General features: G+C 52.0%; 1 protein-coding gene across 1 annotated transcript in view; it reads right to left on the bottom strand.

The window, feature by feature from the left end:
- The window catches only part of GREB1 (growth regulating estrogen receptor binding 1), an 82,199-nt gene that overhangs the window by 45,556 nt on the left and 16,118 nt on the right, over nt 1-20,525 (bottom strand). Inside the window, exons 3-9 of the mRNA XM_082672523.1 lie at nt 18,974-19,093; nt 16,395-16,571; nt 10,852-11,034; nt 8,458-8,601; nt 6,964-7,092; nt 3,178-3,291; nt 2,544-2,699 (exon numbers count right to left, since the gene is read on the bottom strand). Of these exons, the coding sequence (XP_082528649.1) occupies nt 2,544-2,699; nt 3,178-3,291; nt 6,964-7,092; nt 8,458-8,601; nt 10,852-11,034; nt 16,395-16,571; nt 18,974-19,093 (1,023 nt within the window). The remainder of the gene's footprint in view (nt 1-2,543; nt 2,700-3,177; nt 3,292-6,963; nt 7,093-8,457; nt 8,602-10,851; nt 11,035-16,394; nt 16,572-18,973; nt 19,094-20,525) is intronic.

Here is a 20,525-nt window from a genome sequence, read left to right as displayed (position 1 = left end):
CGAGAAACAGCACCCGCTTGGCCCCTGGCCTCGGGCACAAGGTGTGGTCCCCACATGTGGGCGGTCTCTGAATGCCAGGGAGTGAAAACAGGCAGGCCGGTTGCACCTGGGGTAACGCGAGTGCTCCTTTCCAAGGAAGTCTTGAACTCCCAGCCCTTGCTGATGTGCGCACCTGCTCTGAGAACAGACAGGGGCTGTAGCATTTGCTTGTTCATTTAGTCCAATCCCCTATTTTAGAGCCCAGCAAGCTCAGGCCCAGAGGGAACTGGCAAAGCTGAACAGCCATCGCCTGAGCTGCTCCTTCGGCTCTGACTCTAGAAATTTCACGCAGGCAACGCCTACCAGATCTTTGCCAGGCCTGCGCCAGCCCGAGTCTCCCCAGCTCCCCGTTTTGGATTCTGCCTCCCAGTTTCCCAGAACTCTCTGACAAGCTGAGTTAGGAAAATAAATCACTGTACAGACCAGAGACTCCGAATACTGACAGAACTTGACAAATGCTTTAGCGAATGTTACAAGATTAATTCTGCTGGCAACTCTCAGAGGTGGGTCAGCCCAGGCCAGTTCCAAATCGCCTCTGCACCATTTCTTAACTATGTGACCCTCCGCGAGAAGCTTAACTTCCCTAAGCCTCAGTCTCCACCTTTGTAGAATGGGGTGGAGAAGATTGAGCCCTCGTGTGGTTGCTGAGATGATCAAACGTGGTTCAGCGTGGGTGTGGCAATTTGTACTCAGAAGGTCTCCACTTATTCACCAAACACACACTTAGTGGACGCCTGCCGTGTGCTATGTACGGGCCTCACACTCGGCTCTGGGGGAAGATCTGGGGACTGGGACACAGTTCATGTCCTCCAGGAGATTGATTCCCAGACCTGAGAGTGCATGAGGGTCCCCTGAAAGGCTTCCTAAAACACAGGTTGCTGGGCCCCACCACAGAGCTTCTGATTCGGATTCTGGGATGGGCATGGGAATTCACACCTCTACTGAGGTCCCAGGTGACGCTGGCTTTGCTGGTCCAGGGACCACAATTTGGGTAGCATTGTTCCCAAACATTATGGTTTATAAGAGAAAATGTAAAGAATTACTATTAAAAGAAGGATGTGAAATTTGTCATGAAAGAGGCACAGAGAAGCTACAACGGGGCCCAGATAAAAGGAATCTGAGGGGCTTCCCTGGTGGTGCAGTGGTTAAGAATCCACCTGCCAATGCAGGGGACACGGGTTCAAGCCCTGGGCCGGGAAGATCCCACATGCCGCGGAGCAACTAAGCCCGTGCGCCACAACTACTGAGCCTGCGTGCTAGAGCCCACGAGACACAACTACTAAAGCCCGCGTGCCACAGCTACTGAAGCCCGCACGCCTAGAGCCCGTGCTCTACAACAAGAGAAGCCACCACAATGAGAAGCCTGCGCACCGCAATGAGGAGTAGGCCCTGCTCGCTGCAACTAGCCTCACGCCCAGTTCAAAACCCAGACCTGCACCCTTCTTCCTGAATATCCTGTTCTTTTTTTTTTTAGGATAAAGAAAGGAGTACCCTCTCCTATTTCGTAATTAAGAGTAAGATACCTCCCCACTTTCCTACCACCCTCTCTCCTCTACTCCTACAAACATGATACCAAATAGTGTTCACTCTACTCAATACTCTGTAATGACCTATATGAGAAAAGAATCTAAAAGAGTGGATATATGTATATGTACAACTGATTCACTTTGCTGTACACCTAAAACTATCACAACATTGTAAATCAACTATACTCCTATAAAAATTTTTTTAAAGTTTATGCCATCTAATAATAACAGAAAAAATAAAAATAAAAAAATAAAATAAAAAAATGAAAAACACCCCACAGTCTGCCCTTATTTAAGAAGGACCTGAATGTGTGAGTGTGTGTGTGTGTGTGACTCCGTGCCAGCCCACGGCACTGGCCAGCACCATCATCAAACAAGCCCTGCCGAATCCTCACGTTTCAAGGGCTCCCGCTTCGTTAGGAAGGAATTTCCTTAGTTGAGCCACAAATTGACCTCCAACCACATACATAAGCCCACAGAATAGAGGTCACATCTGGTCTTGTTTCATGCTTCTGCCTGGTGACCATGGCTATCTTTGCCCAAAGTCAGATTTCATGGCCCCAAAATACTAGTGGTCACAGGACAACCTGCCAGACCGGGGGCCTGACAAATCGGCAAGGGGCTGATGACCCATCTCTCACCCTCGGTGCTCAGCCCTGGGCCTGGTACCATGGCAGGAGCCGAGGGAGGCTGAGAGAGGGACTGATTGAAGGAACAAATGAACAAGCAAATGGTCGTCATGGGACAGGATCGTCTCACTTGGGCTCATCGTAGAAAACGGTGACAAGCTCTGAAACTCTGGCGCCTGATCACGGGCTACCCCAGTGACCAGTCTGCTTGGTTCACTCATTGCCCCGGAAAGGATTTTAGAGTTTTCCCAGGAGGACCCCTTGGTGTGGAGTCAGACTGGGAGGACGCGTCATGTTGCCTGTTTCTCGTGCGTTCCCTGGGCTCCCCAACTTCCACCACTCGTCACACTGCTGTACTTGCCTTTAAAGATCACTGGCTTGGCCTTGCATATTTTCAGCAAGTTGTCGGGAACGGACACTGGTTCTCCGGAGGCCACAACGGGAAAGGTGACTGAAGCCGGTCCCACCAAGCCAACCGGGGGCATGCAGGTCACGCCTGTGCTCTCTAGGAACACGCCAAGAGCGTTAGGAAGACACGTCAGACAAAGCATCCACCTCCGGCAGACCTGCCGTCAGGCTGGCCAACACATCTGCTACAACTTGACCAGTTCCCTGCTTATGGGAGCATCCAAGTCCGGGAATCACAGATTCCTGCGGTCAAAAGCATCTTAAAGGTCACTGGGTCCCCCTTCCCCACCGAACAACCTAGTCTCCTCCTCTCAATATCCCTGCCAAGGGACAGGCAAGGCTTTTAAAAAATTCCTCTAGGATCAGAGAAGTCAATACTGTACATAGATCCTGGGCTTTGTTAAGCAAGTCTAATGTACGAGAAAGAGAATCTTTTGTTATACCCAAGTCTGCCTCCCTAGAACTTTCTCACCAATACACACAAAAGCACATGTAAGCACACACACACACCACCGGCAGCACCACCACCGCTAGTACCCAAGCCTTGGACTTGGGGCAAGGATTTCGTCACTTACCGTACTTAGCTCTGTTCCCGCCACCCTGGGGGTGGCCACCATCCGCAGCTGATGGAGATTCTGGAGACCATCCTTTGTGGCGTTTTTTGGGGGGCCCGGAGTTTGATAAGATACCTAGGCCACATTCAGAGTGTGGATTAGGGTGTCACTAGGGATGAGCTTCAATACAACGTTCCCCTGAATTGGAGCACACTTATTTGTAATTTTTTAAATCACAGTTTCACAATGGGTTTTAGCATCTAGTGAAGTATCTAGGCTTAAGGAAATATCCCATCGACCTTGGTAAATGTTTTATTCCAAAGCTGTGCAAGTGTCTAAGTTTTAGCTCTCCGAGCATTACTTCCTTCATCTTTACAGTGGGATAATAAAACCTAGTCTGAAAGGTGGTTTGATCAGGACTAAAGAGAATATACGTAAAGCACAGAGTCTGGGTCCAATAAATGGTAGCCACCAAGACCCACATCACCATCATCGTCTACACATTCCAGTAAATGAGTACGTGTTTCTGCAGACAAGCTGCAACTGCATTCAACTTACCGCCACAGTTTCACCACTTGGGGGCAGTACCGATCCACCTGTGCACCTCTCCCCACCCCCGGCCTCGATAAGCTAATTTCAGACTAACAAAATGATGGGGAACAGAAGCTGGTACCCACTGCGGTTAATGAGTCATCCCGGCCCACGGCAGGGAACAGCATGAGAATGACTCATGCTCTGTTCTGGGATTATTCAAAGTATCAAGAATTGGTTACCATATTTTTTGGGACCCATCCAACACAAAATTTCCCCTACATTTAGAGCTCCGCGTTCAACCATGACACATTAAAGTTTAAATTTTAAAACTCTCTATTCCCAGATATAACCCCATCCCAAGGTAAACCAGAACCCCAGATGCCTTCTGACGACCCACGAGCTCCTGGTGATTCTAAACCGCACCAGGGTTGAGAACCGCCGGTTTAGAGCAATGTTTCTCCAAGTCTGGCCTGAGACAAAGCTGGACAGAACCAGTGGGAGCTTGTTCAGAGTGTCTGCTCCCGGACACCCCTCAGCCTACAGAAGCAGACCTCTGGGAGTGAAAGAAAACACTTCGTTCACAAGCACCCTGGTTACGCTGAGGCGCACTGCAGTTTGAGAATCATTGCTTTAGAGTCTTTTAAAAGCAATCCAAAGTTATTTTCACCTCTTCTTTAGACCGATTGAAAATGAATGAAATGAAGTGAATAAAATGTTAAAAACGTGAAGTTCTTTGTTTGCAAAGAGCTTTCCAGCAGGTGGTCTCCTCTGATCCCCGCAACCTCTGAGGCAGCTTCTGCTATGTTTGTTCCATTTAGAACCATATCTTCACCTCCCCGAATATCTGTCCTCAAGAGCCAGTAGAAGAGCTCCCACAAAGACTGAGATGCCAGCTCCCCTAAAAACCACGTTAAACTACCAAAGCAGGGAGGGCAATGGGACTGGGTCTCGGTACTAAGGATGGAAGATCTACAGGTATTTTCTCCCTTTGGGATGCTAACACTAACTGTCTCTACGTGGACTCTAAGCTCATGATTTCCGCCAAAATGATGTCACCAGGAGCTGCCCCTGTGGACCATCTATTTCTGGCCATGTGTCCTGGTAGTGGGGAGGGGGACCCTATTTGGCACTTTGGGGGAGACAAGTCTTCATCATATAGCCCACTTCCTGCAGGCACTGCACATCCGGACCCTGAGCTGGGACAACCAGAAAAAGGATCCTGCACTTTTCCTTACTCCCTCCCTCACCCTACCCCCGCCCCGTCCCGCAGGGGCAGCACTTCCACTGCGAACCACTGAGCGACAGCCCCCAAGCCCTGGTTAAACACTCCTTGTAGCTTCAGAAGCAGTTTCTTAAAACTGGTTCCAGCTCTCCCCAGAGCAGGCGTGAGGCACAGGACCTCTGATGCTCCCGCTGTGCCCTTAACGGTGCAACCGCACGCCGCCAGCATCCGTCACGCCCTCTGGGCCAGGCTCTGCGGAGTATCTGGGCTCCCAGAAGACACGATGGCGGCCCTGCTCCCAGGAACTTCACAGGCCCGACAGACACAAATGGCCGCGGAACGAAGCCTGACACCTGAGTGTCACAAGGAGGGAGCCCTCCTACAGGGAGGAGGTGACACCTGAGCTAAGCTCTGAAGGGCACGTATAGAAGGTGGGTGGCGAGAGCCCTTCAAGGGCACGGATGTGTGACCAGGGCATAGAGACAGGATGGGGAGGGCACTGAGCTGTACCCAATGCAATCAGGGTACGAGTTCTTAAGTAGAAAGAGTGGGGAATGAGCGAGTTCAAGAGGTTGGTTGGGGCCAGATTCCGGAAGTTTCCAGCACCACGCTAGGGAACTGGGGCTCTATTTCTCATGCCCCTCAAGGAAACACATTCATTCACCACAGAAGGAGCCTCCGGTTGGGTCCACAGAGCCAAGCTCATAGGGCCCAGGCCGAAGGATGTCCTCTGTCCCTGCTGTCCGGGGTGGACGCACCCAGGCCTCAGTGCAGGGAGGGGAGGTACCAGCAGCACAGTCTCCCGTCACCGTCCCCAGAGGCTCAGTCCTCAGCCGCTGGTCGCCCTCAATTTAGCACCTAGCCGAGAAGAAACAGTCTTGGGAGGAAAAGCGGGTGCCTGCCTGGGGTTCCTCACACTGGGGAAGTTACAGGGATTTGACTCCAGAATGGACACTCTGGTCAGGACTGCGAAAGCTCAGATCCAAGTCAGAAAAGATACCGTTCCCTCAACTAAGAGGGAGACAATTCCCGCACCAGGGGAGTCCTCCGCCAGCCGTGTCGCGGAAGCAGGGAGGCCTGGCACGCAGGCTGGTGTCTCTCTGGGCCACACTTTCCTTCTCTGTAAGACAGGTTGGACTAGACGGTTTCTGGGCCCTCTTCCGGTGAAGCTCTCGGGTCCTAATGTTCCACTCAGCTGTGTGCACGCAGGAGGGAGGAGAGACGTAAGACTGGCCTATTAAATGGCTCCAGGTAAGCACGGAGGGAGGGCACTGAACGTGGGGTCCCCGGACCGCTCCGACCCTTCCTCAACCCACAGCCTCTGCTCCAGCAGGAGGCCCACTTCACCCCTTCACTCGCTTTTCTCACTCGGACCCTCACCGCCTCATCCCTCTTCCTCACTTCCTCCCATACGATCTCTAATTAATGCTTCCCCAACTGTCAGCTGCAACTCAGCTGTCACCTCCGCCAGGAAGCCCTCCCTGAAAAGACCAGCTCAGTGATGGTGTTGATGCAGGTGGCGATAATGGCGCCCCTTAGTGAGCTGCCAGCTGTGCCCTGAATTTCCATACAGCGCCTCATCTAACCTCCAACTGCCCTCAGAGCGGAATTCTCATCTCCTGATGAGGGAATGTTTAGCCAGGAGACTTGATCCCCTGACAGAGCTGGGTTTTGAATTCTTGTTCATCTCACTCTGGAGCCCCTATCTTCCCATGACACCACGTGGCCCCATTTCTCCAGAACTCTCCAGCCCTCACGGTGGGCGGCCCACAATGCGACAGGTCACCCGCCCATACGGGGCTCCCACTGTGCTGGGCAGACACACCCACCACCCAAGTCGGGGGCCGAAGCCAGGGCCCCCGCCGGTGCCAGGGCCTGAGCACAGCCCCACGGACTCAGGAGGCACCTGATGACCTGGCCTGACTCTCCTTCCAAGCCCCCCAATTCCAGGAGGCTCGGGGGCCTCGGCACGGGGGCTCCCCCATCCTCCCGCCCCGCCACCGTTTTGACCCAGAGCAGAGTAAGGCCCCGAACAGGACAGGCAAGGCTACCTAAGGCCGAGGGACGCGGCGCGGCGGACAGGCTGTGCTTCACCAGCAGCTGGTGCTTCGGGGAGTCTTTGCCGTTGAAAACAGCCGGACCCACGGCTGCGGTTAGTGACGCATGATCGTGGGCTGGTCCTGACAGCAGAGAGAAAGAGGGGAGACAGCGGGGCACTCCGTGAGCCCAGCAAGCAGGAGATGACTCTTCCTCCATTTTACAAATTAGCCTTTCACTGATGCGGCCCGTCGGGAGGCAGAGCTCTTGCCAGAGTGATTCGCTCCCCCCCGGAGAAAGCACAGACACACACGGACAGGCACACACGCGTATGTGCACACATAGGCACACACACTCCTGCGCCTGCTTTACTGAGCACGCCTGGTGAGAGAAGGGCCAACGGGGCCCCTGGATTCCGGGAGCACCCCTGCATCTGCTCCACCCTCCTTCCACCTTCTCGCTCACCCTCCTGAGTTCAGGGGCATGTCAGACATGCTCAGGAAAGCAGCCAGGTTTGCCATCGCCCAGATCCAGGCTGCCCACAGGGCCTGGGGCTCCCCGGGCCCGAGGAGAATTCTGGGGGCCATCGGGGGCTGTGGTCTTGTAAGTCACCCACATCAGCCAGAATGATCTGGAAGGCACTCCAGACTCAGGAGCAGCACAAAACATCTCCTGTGTTGAGGCGGCATGGTGAGGGGTTAAGGGTGGGTTCCATAGCCAGACGACCCGTGTCTGAGCCCCAGCTCTGCTGCGTACTTGCTGTGCAACCTTCCTTAACTTACGTCACCTCCCATTGTTCTCATCTAGACAATGGAGGTAATCACAGAGCCACTGTGAGGACGACACAAGTTAACAGAAGGTCATAAGCACAAAGTATTTGCTATTACTATCATCGTACTCAATTCTTACGATCACCCTGCAGATTAGACAGAAAAGATTTTCTCCATCTGTACGGATGAGGAAACGGAGATTCAAAGAGTTAAAATGAGTGGCCCCAAATCACCTGGCTAGGAGGCAGCAGCGCTGGAACTCACACCAAGGTGTTCTGACGACAAAAGCAGTGATCCCTCCAGCTACCAAGGTGTGACAGGCCCCAGGCGGCCCGGGCGCAGTGAGGACAACAGCAGACACCACGTGGAATGGGGGACACCGTGCCTCTGGAGGACAGTGTGTTCCCAGCCCAGGTGCAGCCTCTTCGCTGTGGATTACGAGTCACATGGGGCAAGGGCCCGGCTCCCCTCGGCAGAGCCCCTGGGCAGGAGGAATAACGACCACCAACCCACCAGAGGCCTTGGGAAGGAGGCTGCTATCTCCTTGATAACAGCTGTCGTGCTTATCAGGTCTGTTTGTCATGGCAAATGCCAAGTTCATGAACCAGAAATGCCTGTATCAAATCCTACTGCCCGTGAGATCCTATGCGAGCATCTTTGTGCCTCAATTTCCAAGTCAGAACACTGGGGAAACTAAAGCCCACTCCCGGCGCGTCCGGCGCTGCTCCATCATCTCACCTGCCTGCGGTGCTCCCAGCGGGACGCTCGGGGTCGTCCCAGGACCAGGCTCGCTGGGGAAGGGAGCTGGCAGCCCAGAGCTCTCCAGCGGTGGGAACAGAGAGCTGGAACACGCACTGGCAGATGCCTGCCGGCTTCTGAGCTCTGTGGGGAAAATGCACACGTGAAAACCAGCCCACTGCTCCTCCCCAGCAGTGTGAGATGATTTCCTAGACCGGAATCTGTCCTGTCGGAGAGCCAGCTACAGAGATGACCACAGTGGTGCCAAGCCCATCCTAGTCTCTTCGTCCGGGGAAGGAGGGGATGTGACATGCCCCAGGCTCGGTGCCAAAGGCAGGGGATCCATCGGAGGGACAGCTCTTCTGCCAGGAGCAGGAACAATAGTGACCATTTGGGAAACAGACAGGAACTCATGATACAAACGAAACCTTCCATGACCGCCCTTCAAGTCCAAGGGAAGAACAGAGCTTTACTCAAAGGTAATGGAACAGCTAATACCATCCTCCAGCCCTAAATCACTCTCTGTGCGGAAGATTAACCCCCAGGAGTACTTGGTCACAGCAAGTGATCAAAGGCTCTTATCTGGTCCCACAAGGGGAAGAACCACTGCCTCCCCAGGACGTAGAAAATGACAGGCAGGTATGCAGTAGGAGCTCAAGAAATATTTGCTGAGCCATGCAAGAACAGGAGAGGGGCGGGGAGAGGAGTGATGGGAGGGGACAGGGGAAGAACGTCCAGAGCCAGCCCCTCCTGAAGCCCTCTGCTCTACTTGCAGAAGCTGGCTGGGAGATTCCAGGTGACCAGAGTGAACCTACGCAGACAGGTGAGGGACAACAGTCTGGCTCTCCCGGGCACCTCGCGGAGACCGCTCCTAGGACACGTCCCTCCCCAGCTGTTTGTGAAGGGATGGGGGGGGAATCTCAGAGAGTACCTAGGCCTGGGAAATCCAGCCCCTCTGCCCCTATAGTCTGACTGCAGCCATGAGAATACGGAGAGAGAGAGAAGGGCGGAGTGTGGCCCTTTCCTAAAGCGGGAGCCCACTCACTTCTGCAAGGACCAGCACCAGGAAGCTGGTCTTTCTCTTCACAGTTAACAGGCTGTGGAGCGGGAAGGGGGCCTATTTGAGCTGAGTTTTCTCTAAGTCAGGGTTTCTCAGCTTCGGCGCCATTGACTCTGGGTTGCACAATTCTTTGGAGGGGTGCTGCCCCAGGCACTGCACGATCCAGCAGCATCCCTGGCCCCCACCCACGAGATGCCAGTGGCTCTCTGCACTCATGACGATCAACAGTGTCTCCAGACATTGCCAAATATCCCCTGGGGGACAGAACCACCCCCGGCTGAGAACCCTGCCCCAGATACTTGCCACAAGAAGACACAGCACAGTGTTGGCCCTGTGTCAGCTTTGAAAGCTCCCATACAATTAGGCCGATACTATAAACTAGACGCCCGTAGTGCAAAGTCGCGCTGTAATTTCCCAGGACTGTAGCATCTAGTTTATAGTATAGTAAAGCTGACACAGGGCCAACACTGTGCTGTGCCTTCTTGTGGCAAGTATCTGGGGCAAGGTTCTCAGCCGGGGGTGGTTCTGTCCCCCAGGGGATATTTGGCAATGTCTGGAGACACCGCTGATCGTCATGAGTGCAGAGAGCCACTGGCATCTCGTGGGTGGGGGCCAGGGATGCTGCGGAATCGTGCAGTGCCCTATTGAGAACAGTATGGAGGTTCCTTAAACAACTAAAAGTAGAATTACCATATGACCCAGCAATCCCACCACTGGGCATCTACCCAGAGAAAACCATAACTCAAAAAGACACTTGCACCCCAATGTTCATTGCAGCACTATTTGCAATAGCCAGGTCATGGAAACAACCTAGATGCCCGTCGACAGACGAATGGATAAAGAAGATGTGGCACATATATACAATGGAATATTACTCAGCCATAAAAAGGAATGAAATTGGGGCATTTGTAGAGACGTGGATGGACCTAGAGACTGTCATACAGAGTGAAGTAAGTCAGAAAGAGAAAAACAAATATCGTATATTAACACATATGCGGAATCTAGAAAAATGGTACAGATGAACCATTTTGCAGGGCAGAAATAGAGACACAGATGCAGAGAACAAACGTATGGACACCAAGGGGGGAAAGCAGGCAGAGGGGCGATGGGATGAACTGGGAGACTGGGATTGACATATATACACTAATATGTATAAAATAACTAATAAGAACGTGCTGTACAAAAAAATAAAATTCAAAACAAAAAAAATTTCACTGGGCTGACGTGTTGCCCGAAACTGCGTCTACTGCAGAGCAGTCTCGGCCCAGAGTCGTGCCGACAGGCCCCGGGCTCGCTTGGAGGCGCCCCCTTCTCACACCCCACCCCCTGCTCACCTGAGCCTTTCCAGCAAATTAGAGGCCCTTTGGTCAGAGCCCCTTGTGCGTTGCGGATCAGGTAATATTTCAAGTGTTTCTGCTTCTTGGGCTGGGTGGTCACCTTCAGGTTCATGTGGCTGGAGAACTCTGTGAAGTAACAGAAGCCTTTCTTCCCACAGCCAACGCAATTCCCAGAGAAACCTGGGGAGGAAAAAACCATGACCATCCCCATCTTACACCAAAGTCCCTCCAAGTGACACATCGGCCACTAGGCATTCACATCCTATACCACACCACTAGGGAAGTCCACGGGGCAAAGGTCCCTGTCAGCTCCTGCTGACAGGGGTCAAGATGACCTTGATGCCAACAGGAGGACCAAGTGGACTCATCGTAGAGCTGAGCCCAGACAAGCCTGGAAGGCTGAACTCGCTTAGGGGCACATTTAAAGCCTCTGCGTCCTACGGCACAGGCCAAGAACTGTCCCATTCAACTGTCTACGCTGACCGGGCACCTGCAATGATTTGCTGTGTCCGCATCTCCTTCAGGGCTGGCCAGTCACAGAATCTCAAAGCAATCAGACCCCTGAGACTGGATGCATTGGGAGTCCTCTTCAGAGTCCAAAGTTCCCTCCAGGAATCAAGTGAGTTGATCCCACGAGTTGCAGAGGAGAAATCAAGAGCTCCACCACGCAAGGCCAGGGTGGTGGTGAGTGAAATCTATGGCCCCAGCAGCCACGGAGTGGAGACACTCGGCTAAAACGTGGTGGTCTATGTCAGCGTCCTGCTGCCTGAAGCCAGAGGGGGCCTTTCTGGGAGATGACAGGGTTCAGCTCTGAGGCTCTGGGAAGGCTGGCTTTATAGAGGCAATGACAAAACCACCTCCCATGAACTATTAAAATCCAGAGAATGTGCTTGAAAGACCTTTACATACTGTAAAGTCTATTCAAACTGGTCTCAACAGAACTGTTGGTTAATACCAGAGAAATGTGATGATTTAGGTTTTCTATCTGGTGACCCTTCTGGTTTAACTTCACTATCTCACAAAGGCCTTCCCTGTGACCTTGCCTCGCCCACTGGTACGTCTGGTTTCTAAGGAGCAAGGTTCTTCGGCGGGAGAGACCCTGAAGCTGAGACTAACTTATTTTATCGTATGCTCTGGCTGACAAGTTTACAAAGGGCATTGCAACTCAGGCCAGGAGGACCGTGGGGTTCTGTGCATAAGCTCTGCCTTTAAAGGGGATAATTCTGAGGCCTCTGGCTACTGTCCAAAATAACATCAGTTTGTGAAGGTTCAAAACATCTCTCCACAGAGAAAGAAGACATCTAGATTACAGAAACCTTCTGGGTTCTCTGACTGATTTGAAGCAAATTTAATATTCCTTAAAAGCCCCTAGAAATAAAGACAAATCTCTTGGAATAAAAGGCAGGCACAGGTTAGTTTACCCTTCCAAACTCCTGCCCCCTGTGTACCAGAGAAACAGGTAAGGTGCCGAAGAAATGCCGGCACCTTGCTCTATGTTTACGTGTTGTTAAAGGGACAGGGAGGAAACTACCACGCAGAGAAAACCAACAGCCTTCCTGCCATTCACTGTCACCCAAACAGGGCACTCAGCTTAACTGACACGACCACCAGTCCGTCAGGACAGCAAAACCTTCTTTTGGGAAATGAGAACCAGAGAGGCTAAGTAGTTGTCCAGTGTCTAGATCCAGAGAGCGACGTGTGGATTCTAGCATGAGAATGGAGTGCAGACCCAGAAGCATGGCCTTCAAGGCTGCCCCCAATGCCCTCCGGCCTCGTCTCCTGCTTTATCGCCCTTTCCTCCCGCTACTATGCCGAATCCCAACTGGACTTTATATTGCTGACCGTTCTCATACCTTCTTCCTTAGTGTCAGAGTTACTGACATTTGTGTATTTTCCCCCATAAATATCCCCCTGCTTCCAAAGGACCGGGAGCACGGTACGTCTGTGGGGAGGCGTGGACCATGTCTGTGTGTGTAAGTGTGTGTATACAAACTAGTGCCTGACACAGGAGAGGCAGCAAATATCTGGAAGGAACAAGAGAGCGGAAACAAGATAACTATCGAAGTGCACACTTAGCATCTCCGCATACATTTTGACAGGCTTTTGTTTTCTAACGTTCTAATGTTTCTAATGTTTTCTAACTTTATAATCTAATGTTTTTATTTATTCTTTGGTCTCCAACCTGGGCACCTTGAGATAAACTGCTCAACTGTCATCTAAGAATGAGGCCCTGAGAAAACTTCCACGCTCCCCGGAAGGGATTCTGACCCTGAGGGTTCAAAAGATGATGAACAAGAAGCAGAACTGCAAAACCAAGGACGCTCGGAGCGCTTCACCAAGGCCAGCACCGCCATCCCTTTCCAGAAATAGCTAAATAGCTTACAGGCCTTTTGTCCTATGAGAACTGTGGACTGTGGGACCACGGCTCCGTTCCAGAAGCAGGGAGGGGAGCCACAGACGAGAAGGGGCTCCTCCTTGCAGTTCAGAAATAAAAGTGGAAACCCTGGCCCTACCAGGATAGTAAGGACAGGCATACCTCGTTCTATTGTCCGTGCCTCTGTTTCTTCATATCTAAATGCTAGGTAGTAACACCTCACTCACCTGCCGCATTTTAACTAGAACAGATTCTCGCACATGAGAAGCGCTCAGGAAAGTAGCCGCTGTCAGGTTCCTTTGTTGCTGCTGCTGCTGCTGTCTTTCTCCCACTGGCAATCCACCCATTTATCATGACCCAACTCCATCACCACATACTCTGAGATACTCTCCCATCCCTGGGACTCGGCACGTCCTTCGGGATCCTCTAGCGCCTTAAGCCCTAGGCTGGGACCTGCTGCACAGAGATTTCTGTGGCCGTGGGTGCGATCTCCGAGCTGAGTCCTGGTTGGCCCGTGTCTTCCCACAGGCCCTGAGCTCCCAGGAAGGCCCAGGTCCCACTTGGCTTTGGGGCCCTGGGTTGAATTTAAAGTTCCCCTTCAGTTTGGGGTTATACATTCCATAAATGCTTAATTATTTGCGTTCCAGATGCACAAAGAGCTTGTTTACTCCCATCGCAGAAATGAACAATCTAGCTAGATGTTTTCTTCTCCTATGTCTTAGCTATCAGCCAATTTCGATGAATTACTATCAAAAAACTGAAACACCCATCTAGGTTTTCACTTTCTCAGACCAAATCCCTCAGTTGATTCAAACTCACTAAAACAACGCTCCCTTCGTTATAAATTACGGGGTGGGGAGAGGCACCTCAAGCTGTGGCTTCCCCCAAGATATTCCACAGCCTCCACTTTATGGGTCACTAAAAAGCGCTGAGCCCCGGCCCCCAGAGGGCTGCAGGGCCACCTTGTCCTGTGCAGCCATCAGGGTTAATTGCAGGAAACCTAAACAGCGCTAAGTGTGCAAGCTGAGAGCATAAAGTTGTTTTCAAAGAAGAAAGCATCGGTTATTACCAGCCGGCCCTTGTCACCCACCTCCGATGGCTTCTTGGCAAGCAATTAACAAAGACCCCACTTCCTCTAAGCTCCCCGCCTGAGGGGCTGAAGTTGTTCCTGGGCTGGTGGTGAATGAACTGAAAGATTCTTGTCTCCACATTTCGAGACCCAGAGCCTCCTTGATTTACCACCCTCGCAACTCCTTTACAGTCACAAAGGGGAGGAATTCATTCAGGCAAACCCCCAGCCGTGGCCAGATCAAACGCGAACCAAGTCACCAGGCCATCTTCCCCACTCATTTCGTCCTAAGCGGCCTCGATAAGCAAATTAATCTGAGACGCAATGACTCTGTGAGCTTCCTTGGTAGAGTGAATTTTCTGGATTATTCTTGCTTTCAAAAACTAGTTACGATATCTGTTTTACACATGGTAGGGTATATAGCTAGTGGGAAGCTGCTCTAGGGCGCAGGGAGTTCAGCTCGGTGCTCTGTGATGACCTAGCTGGGTGGGATGGGCCGGGGGGAGGGAGGTCCCAGAGGGAGGGGATATATATATATACATAGAGCTGATTCACTTCATTGTACAGCAGGAACTAACGCAACATTGTAAAGCGATGATACTCCAATTTAAAAAAGAAACAAACCAGTTACGACACAGGCCATTTCAGAGCACTGAGTAGAGTTCCCTGTGCTCTACAGTAGGTCCTTATTAGTTATCTATTTTATATGTGGTAGTGTGTATATGTCAGTCCCAATCTCCCAATTTATCCCTCCTCCACCTTAAGAATCTAAAACACACAAAAAAAGAGTGGATATATGTATATAACTGATTCACTCTGCTGTACACCTGAAACTAACACAACATTGTAAATCAACTATACTCCAATAAAAATTTCAAAAAAACAAAAACCAGTTAGGATAAGCCCATGGACCTGCCTTAAGGGAGTACTGGCCACGACTTTTTCTCCCCCTGGTCGTTGCCCCAGAGCCATGTCCATCCCTCCAGTGAGCGTTCGTCTGCCGTGTTTCAGAGTTTACACACCACTGTGTCCCTGCGGCCCTCGTGGCAGGAACCACTTCTGTTTCTTCTCTGGGTCGATCCTCACTCTCCCCTCCCCACCTCCACCCTTTGGTCCTTTGCACAGAGCTTCAGACATAATACCTCCTCAATAAATATCCACTGCGGTGCGTTTACCTACTCGGCTTTGGGGGGCCATATCAAGCACAAAAGCGAGGTTTAAATGTTTGTACACGTGGGAAGTGCAGAAGGAACTGGGGAGCAGGGGAAGCCAGCTGGCTGGGCTCTCGGTCCAAACCTCACGTCTCCCCTGATTTTGCTCCACTAATGGGGGAGTGAGCTGAGCACAGGGCCAGGCACACAGAAAGAGCTCAATAGAAGTCCGAGCAAAGGGGAGCCGGGCTTCATAAGGCTTGGTCTCGACTCTGCACTGCAGCTGGGACCCTCTGGGCCAGCGGTGGTTCCAAAGATCAAAGCCACGGCTTCCCTAGGCTGACCTCGACCAGGTACGGGGCCGTGGGGCGTGGTAGTTAGAGGGTACCATCTGGAACCAGGAAGACCTGAGTTTGAATCCTGACTCTGTTCCTTTACTTGTGCGCCCTTGGGCAAGTGCATTAACAGGTCCAAGCACACCTGTTAAGCCAGGATAAGAATGACGGGCTGGTGAAGGGTAGAGCGAAGGAGAGAACGGCAGAGGGTGCCCGGCCGTCCCTCAGGACATGACCGTCCAGGAGGCAGGGCCACACGCTCGGCCTTCTTCTCGCCCTGCCTCGTGTCTGCTGGCTTCCGAGAGCATCTAGGACAGGGTTTGGATCGCAATTCTGACACAGTAGGCACTTTGGAAAGGTCTGACGAATACGTGTACAAGAAGAATTAGTGCTGATGGGTTTTCTACAGGAAGGTAGTCAGGTTTTAAAAGTAACTCTCCTTTGCATTCCATTCCACAAAGAAATAGCCCAGAGTGATGAATAAACAGGGTTGTGTGACACGCTGATGAAGAGGCTCAAAGGTGGCCTGTCCCCCAAGGGGACCAACAGCTCTCCTTGTGCCCACCCGCCAGGCGGCGGGAGCCGCAGAGAAGAGCAGAGGAGCAACTTACCAAGAAGGGCGTTGTGTCCATCGTCATCCGGCAAGAACCTCTTGTCAACGGCACACACCAGGAGATGGTCCGGCAGGCTGGGGGACTTGGCGCCCACCAGGAGGAAGCCCGCGGGGACATCGATGGGCTCGCTGGAGATGGAGACGAGACGCAGGTCCTTCCCTGCCTGGCAGAACCCTAGGAGGGACGGACAGGCTCACACGCTGCCCAGCGAGTGGTTCCCACGGAGCCAGGATCCACGCAGGCAAAGGGGTGACAACAGTTTGGTCTCGTCAGCAACCACCGTGCCGCTGGACCCGGCTGACTTGCAAATTAATTCTGAGAACACTCTTAAGTACATTACCCTTACATGCTTTTCACTTGCCAGTTACAACCATTCACAACAATAAAGTGATTAGGAAGAATAAAAAATTTAAAAAATTAAATTAATTCATTACTCATGACACTTAACCACATGCTGCTTTTCTGACTATCGGTGTCACCGTATAATACACATTAATGTAAAATGAAGCCCAGCAGGAAAGAAGGGTAGACCAGTGACGGTAAATTAAAACGTAGACAAGATAAATCCATACGGGACTGTGAGTGAGTCGATGTCTTCTCCACCCTATATTTTATGTGTACGAGGCAGGGGCACGTGGCAGGAATACGGGCTGAGGACCGGCTGACGCTGGTGGCCTCACAGGGCCCTCATCAGCAGAGGGAGACTTTCACTCTATACACATGAACCTTTCATATTTCAGAGCTTTAAAATATGTTTCCTATTTAAAACTTAAGTGTCCAAATATATTTAGGAAAAAAATGGAGAAGAGGGAAACAGCTGAGATCTATTTGGAGGGGCCCTTTCTGGGAATCTCCCTCCCTGAAGGCACGCGGAGCCGGATGCCCTGTGGCTTTTCCATCTTTAGTTATCGACAGGGACGATGAGAGTTAACGTGAACCCTGATGACCCCAAGGCCTTCCCTGCAAAACTCTACGGTACTTTAAGAAGCCTCTCCTCTGGTGTACCTGCTTTACCATTTACAAGGCACTAGTTCCGAGTTCTCGCATCTGCCCCTGGGCGAAGCAGTAAGAGGCACCCACTGTGTACAGCACCAGGTGGGAGAAGCCCTGGGAAGTTGTCATTTGAGAGGTCAAGTCATCTGCTCAAAGCTGCTGGGAGGGGGGTCAGGATGGAGCTTGGGGCGGCCCCCCTGCATTGTCTTGGGGACGTCAAACCAGTTCCCACAGGTGAGGTCAAGGGCCCAGCAGGTCTTTACCTCCATGACCCAGGCCCCTCCCATTCTGCACAGCAGCCACTTCCTTCTGAAGAGCTGGAGGAAAAAAGGTCGTGGGCAGTCCATGTTCACCGTGCCCACCTGGAAATTCTTTGAAAATCATGGTGGTGACCACCGGAGAGTTTGCCATTCTCTTATTTAATTAGGCAGCCTTTTAGCTCTTGGACACTAGAAGTCCTATATCACAAAGAGCTACTGTATCTGTTGCCCTTTTCCTGGAAGAGCAGCCCCAGGGAGGGCTGACTCCCTCCCCTGCCGGCCATCGCGCACAAGGTCAAGTCCAGGCCCCCAGGGAGGGTGCATGGGGCCTCCACGGCCGGTCTCATCACTCATCCAAGCCCTGCCTGGCCACCCCTCAGGCCCCTACCTACATAAACTAGTAGCAGTTCCCCAGATGGGCCGTGTTCCCCCTCCTCTAAGCCTTTGCACCTGCTGTTCCTGTCGGGAATATCCCTCTCCCCCAGCCCTCTCGGTCTCCTGGCTAACTCCTGCTGACACTCCAAAACCCATAGGAAGGGCCAGCTCCTCCAGGAGGCCTTTCCCCAAACGCTCTACTGGCACCAGAAGCATCTCCCGTGCTCCCACGGACCCCTGCTGGCCCAGACCACCCCAACCTCCCAGCACTTTCTACACTGCATGCAGAGGGTCTGCTCACATAGCTTTGCTACACTGGGAGCTCTTGGACCTTTTATCTCCATATTTTCAGAGCAGGGCCTCAATACTTATTTTACTCAATTAACTGACCAACTAAGTAGTGACACTCCTTGACTGGTATGGTGACAGGTCAGGTGAACTTCCAACTGCTCAGTGACTTTGCCAGGTGGGGGAGCAGCAGACTAGAAGTGCACTCCAAGACCCTCAAGCGCAGAGCACAGGCTCCCATCCCTGAACAAAGGTGCCACCGCGCCTGGCATCTCCAAGCCTCGCTCCTCAACAGCAAAATGAGGATAACCTCACTGACGGTGAGGAGTTCCTGAGATAACGTATTGATAGATCTGCTTTTTCAACGGTAAAGCAGCCACAGATGTGAAAGATGACGCCTACTCATCAGTGCTGATATAAACACACGGTGGACGCTGACCTCAGCTGGGATATTCTGGTTTCTAAACGGCCGATGGAGAAAAATTAACTTTTGGATCGGAATGCGTTTGTAATGGTGGGGCTGTGCGAAGAGTGACAGGGCCCCACGTGGCGTGGCCAGTGCCGCCGGGACACGAGGGCCCGCCGGGCCACGGCCTGCTGGCGACGCGGGCACGGTCGCACCTCGGGGCCCCTCAGCACGCAGCCTGGCGGGCATCTCACCGTCCGTGGTGCAACTTCCTTCGGGCGGGGGGTGCATCTGGTAGGGGTTTGGGGGACAGTTCTGTTCCAGCCCCCCTTCCCCTTCCTCTTCCTCTTCCTCATTTTCCACTCGGCTTCCACCTAGACGTGGGAAAGGAGAGCAATGAGTAAGTCCACGGCGGGTCTCGGCAGCTAGTAATTAACCAGGCCTCACAGACACACGATTTAAGGAGGCCATTATCACCCTCCTTTACTCGCGGTGAAGGCCAAGACTCACTCAGGCCGGAAGTCCTTCCCAAGGTCACAGACTCTGGCTCCAAGCCTGGCCTTGTGACTTCAAACGCAGGTCCACGTCACCTCCCAGCCCCCAGAGGCACACACGTGTGCACAAGCAGCAGGGCTCAGCACAGACATAGCTGTTGACAAGGACTGAGCATGCAGCCTGCACACGGCAGGCCCTCCAAAAACATCTGTGTGGGAGGAACCACGGTGTAACATAAGGACCATTTTACAGCTAAGGAAACTGAGGTTCAGAGAGACCCAGTGATTCAACAAACCGTTAAGCAGCACAGCCGGTATGTTCCCAGTTATACCCAACACCCAAGCTGCCATTCTTGCCACTAACTGCATCGCTTGCTTTAGAACCCAAAGTCCGGTGGGAACAACCTTTACATTTATTTATCCCCAAGGGAAGACTGGATGTATACAAACCGGAAATGCGAACACCCAAATTTACCACACTCACCAAAAGAAGCCATCCCAGAACAGGCCAAGCGACTTTAAGAAACTTTTTTTAAGTGAAATAGTATTTTAGGAGTAATGGTAAGTGTGGAAACGGCCAGGAGAGCCAGGAATTGGCCAGGAAAATCCCACTCCCCCTGTGTGTGAGCTTCATCACAGCAATGAAAGAGCTGGTCTTCTCCACAGGCTCTCAGTTCCTGGAGAGTGTGGGCCCAGCCCGTATTCTGTAACCCAGGCACCTAGCAGAATGCCTCGTGCAGGAAACTACTTCCCAACTGGTCTGAGCACACACAGTTATACCTTATTTACCCAGCCTGCTAGAGAAAGAGGGTTTCACATCAATGAATTTACAAACTCCTTCTAACTTCTTTTAACTTCTTTGGGTAAAAAAATCCTTCTATCTTTAAATGTCATTTAAGAAATAGGATCCAGATTTCCTCATGGAATAGGGTCGTTACAAGCATCCTTAGATACCCTAGGCCGGGAGACAGTTGCTTCTTCCTTTTTCTTTTCTCTGTATCCTCCTCTAGTGCTGACCCCTTTGCTGCCAATCCTACTCTCATCTTAGCTGGCTCTCACACTCTCCATCCACCCAGTGGGTTACGTGGCTTTAGGTTAATGATGAAATTGTGCGCAGCAGAAAAAGATCGACTAGAAATCTGGGAACTCGAGTTTTAGTCCTTGGGTCTGCCATTGTCTGTGTGGCCACAGAAAAGTTACTTAACCTCTCTGTGCGTCAGATCTTGCATCTTTAAAATGAGGGGGTCACAGAAGGTCACTTTGAGCTGTGAGAGTCTATGTGGGGATATGTGGCTCTCAGAGTTGCACAGAA

Source organism: Grampus griseus (genome assembly GCF_964374135.1).
Source record: "Grampus griseus genome assembly, chromosome: 15".
Lineage (NCBI taxonomy): Eukaryota > Metazoa > Chordata > Mammalia > Artiodactyla > Delphinidae > Grampus > Grampus griseus.
Note: the sequence above shows the minus strand (reverse complement) of the source record. Positions and strands in the feature narration are given on the sequence as shown.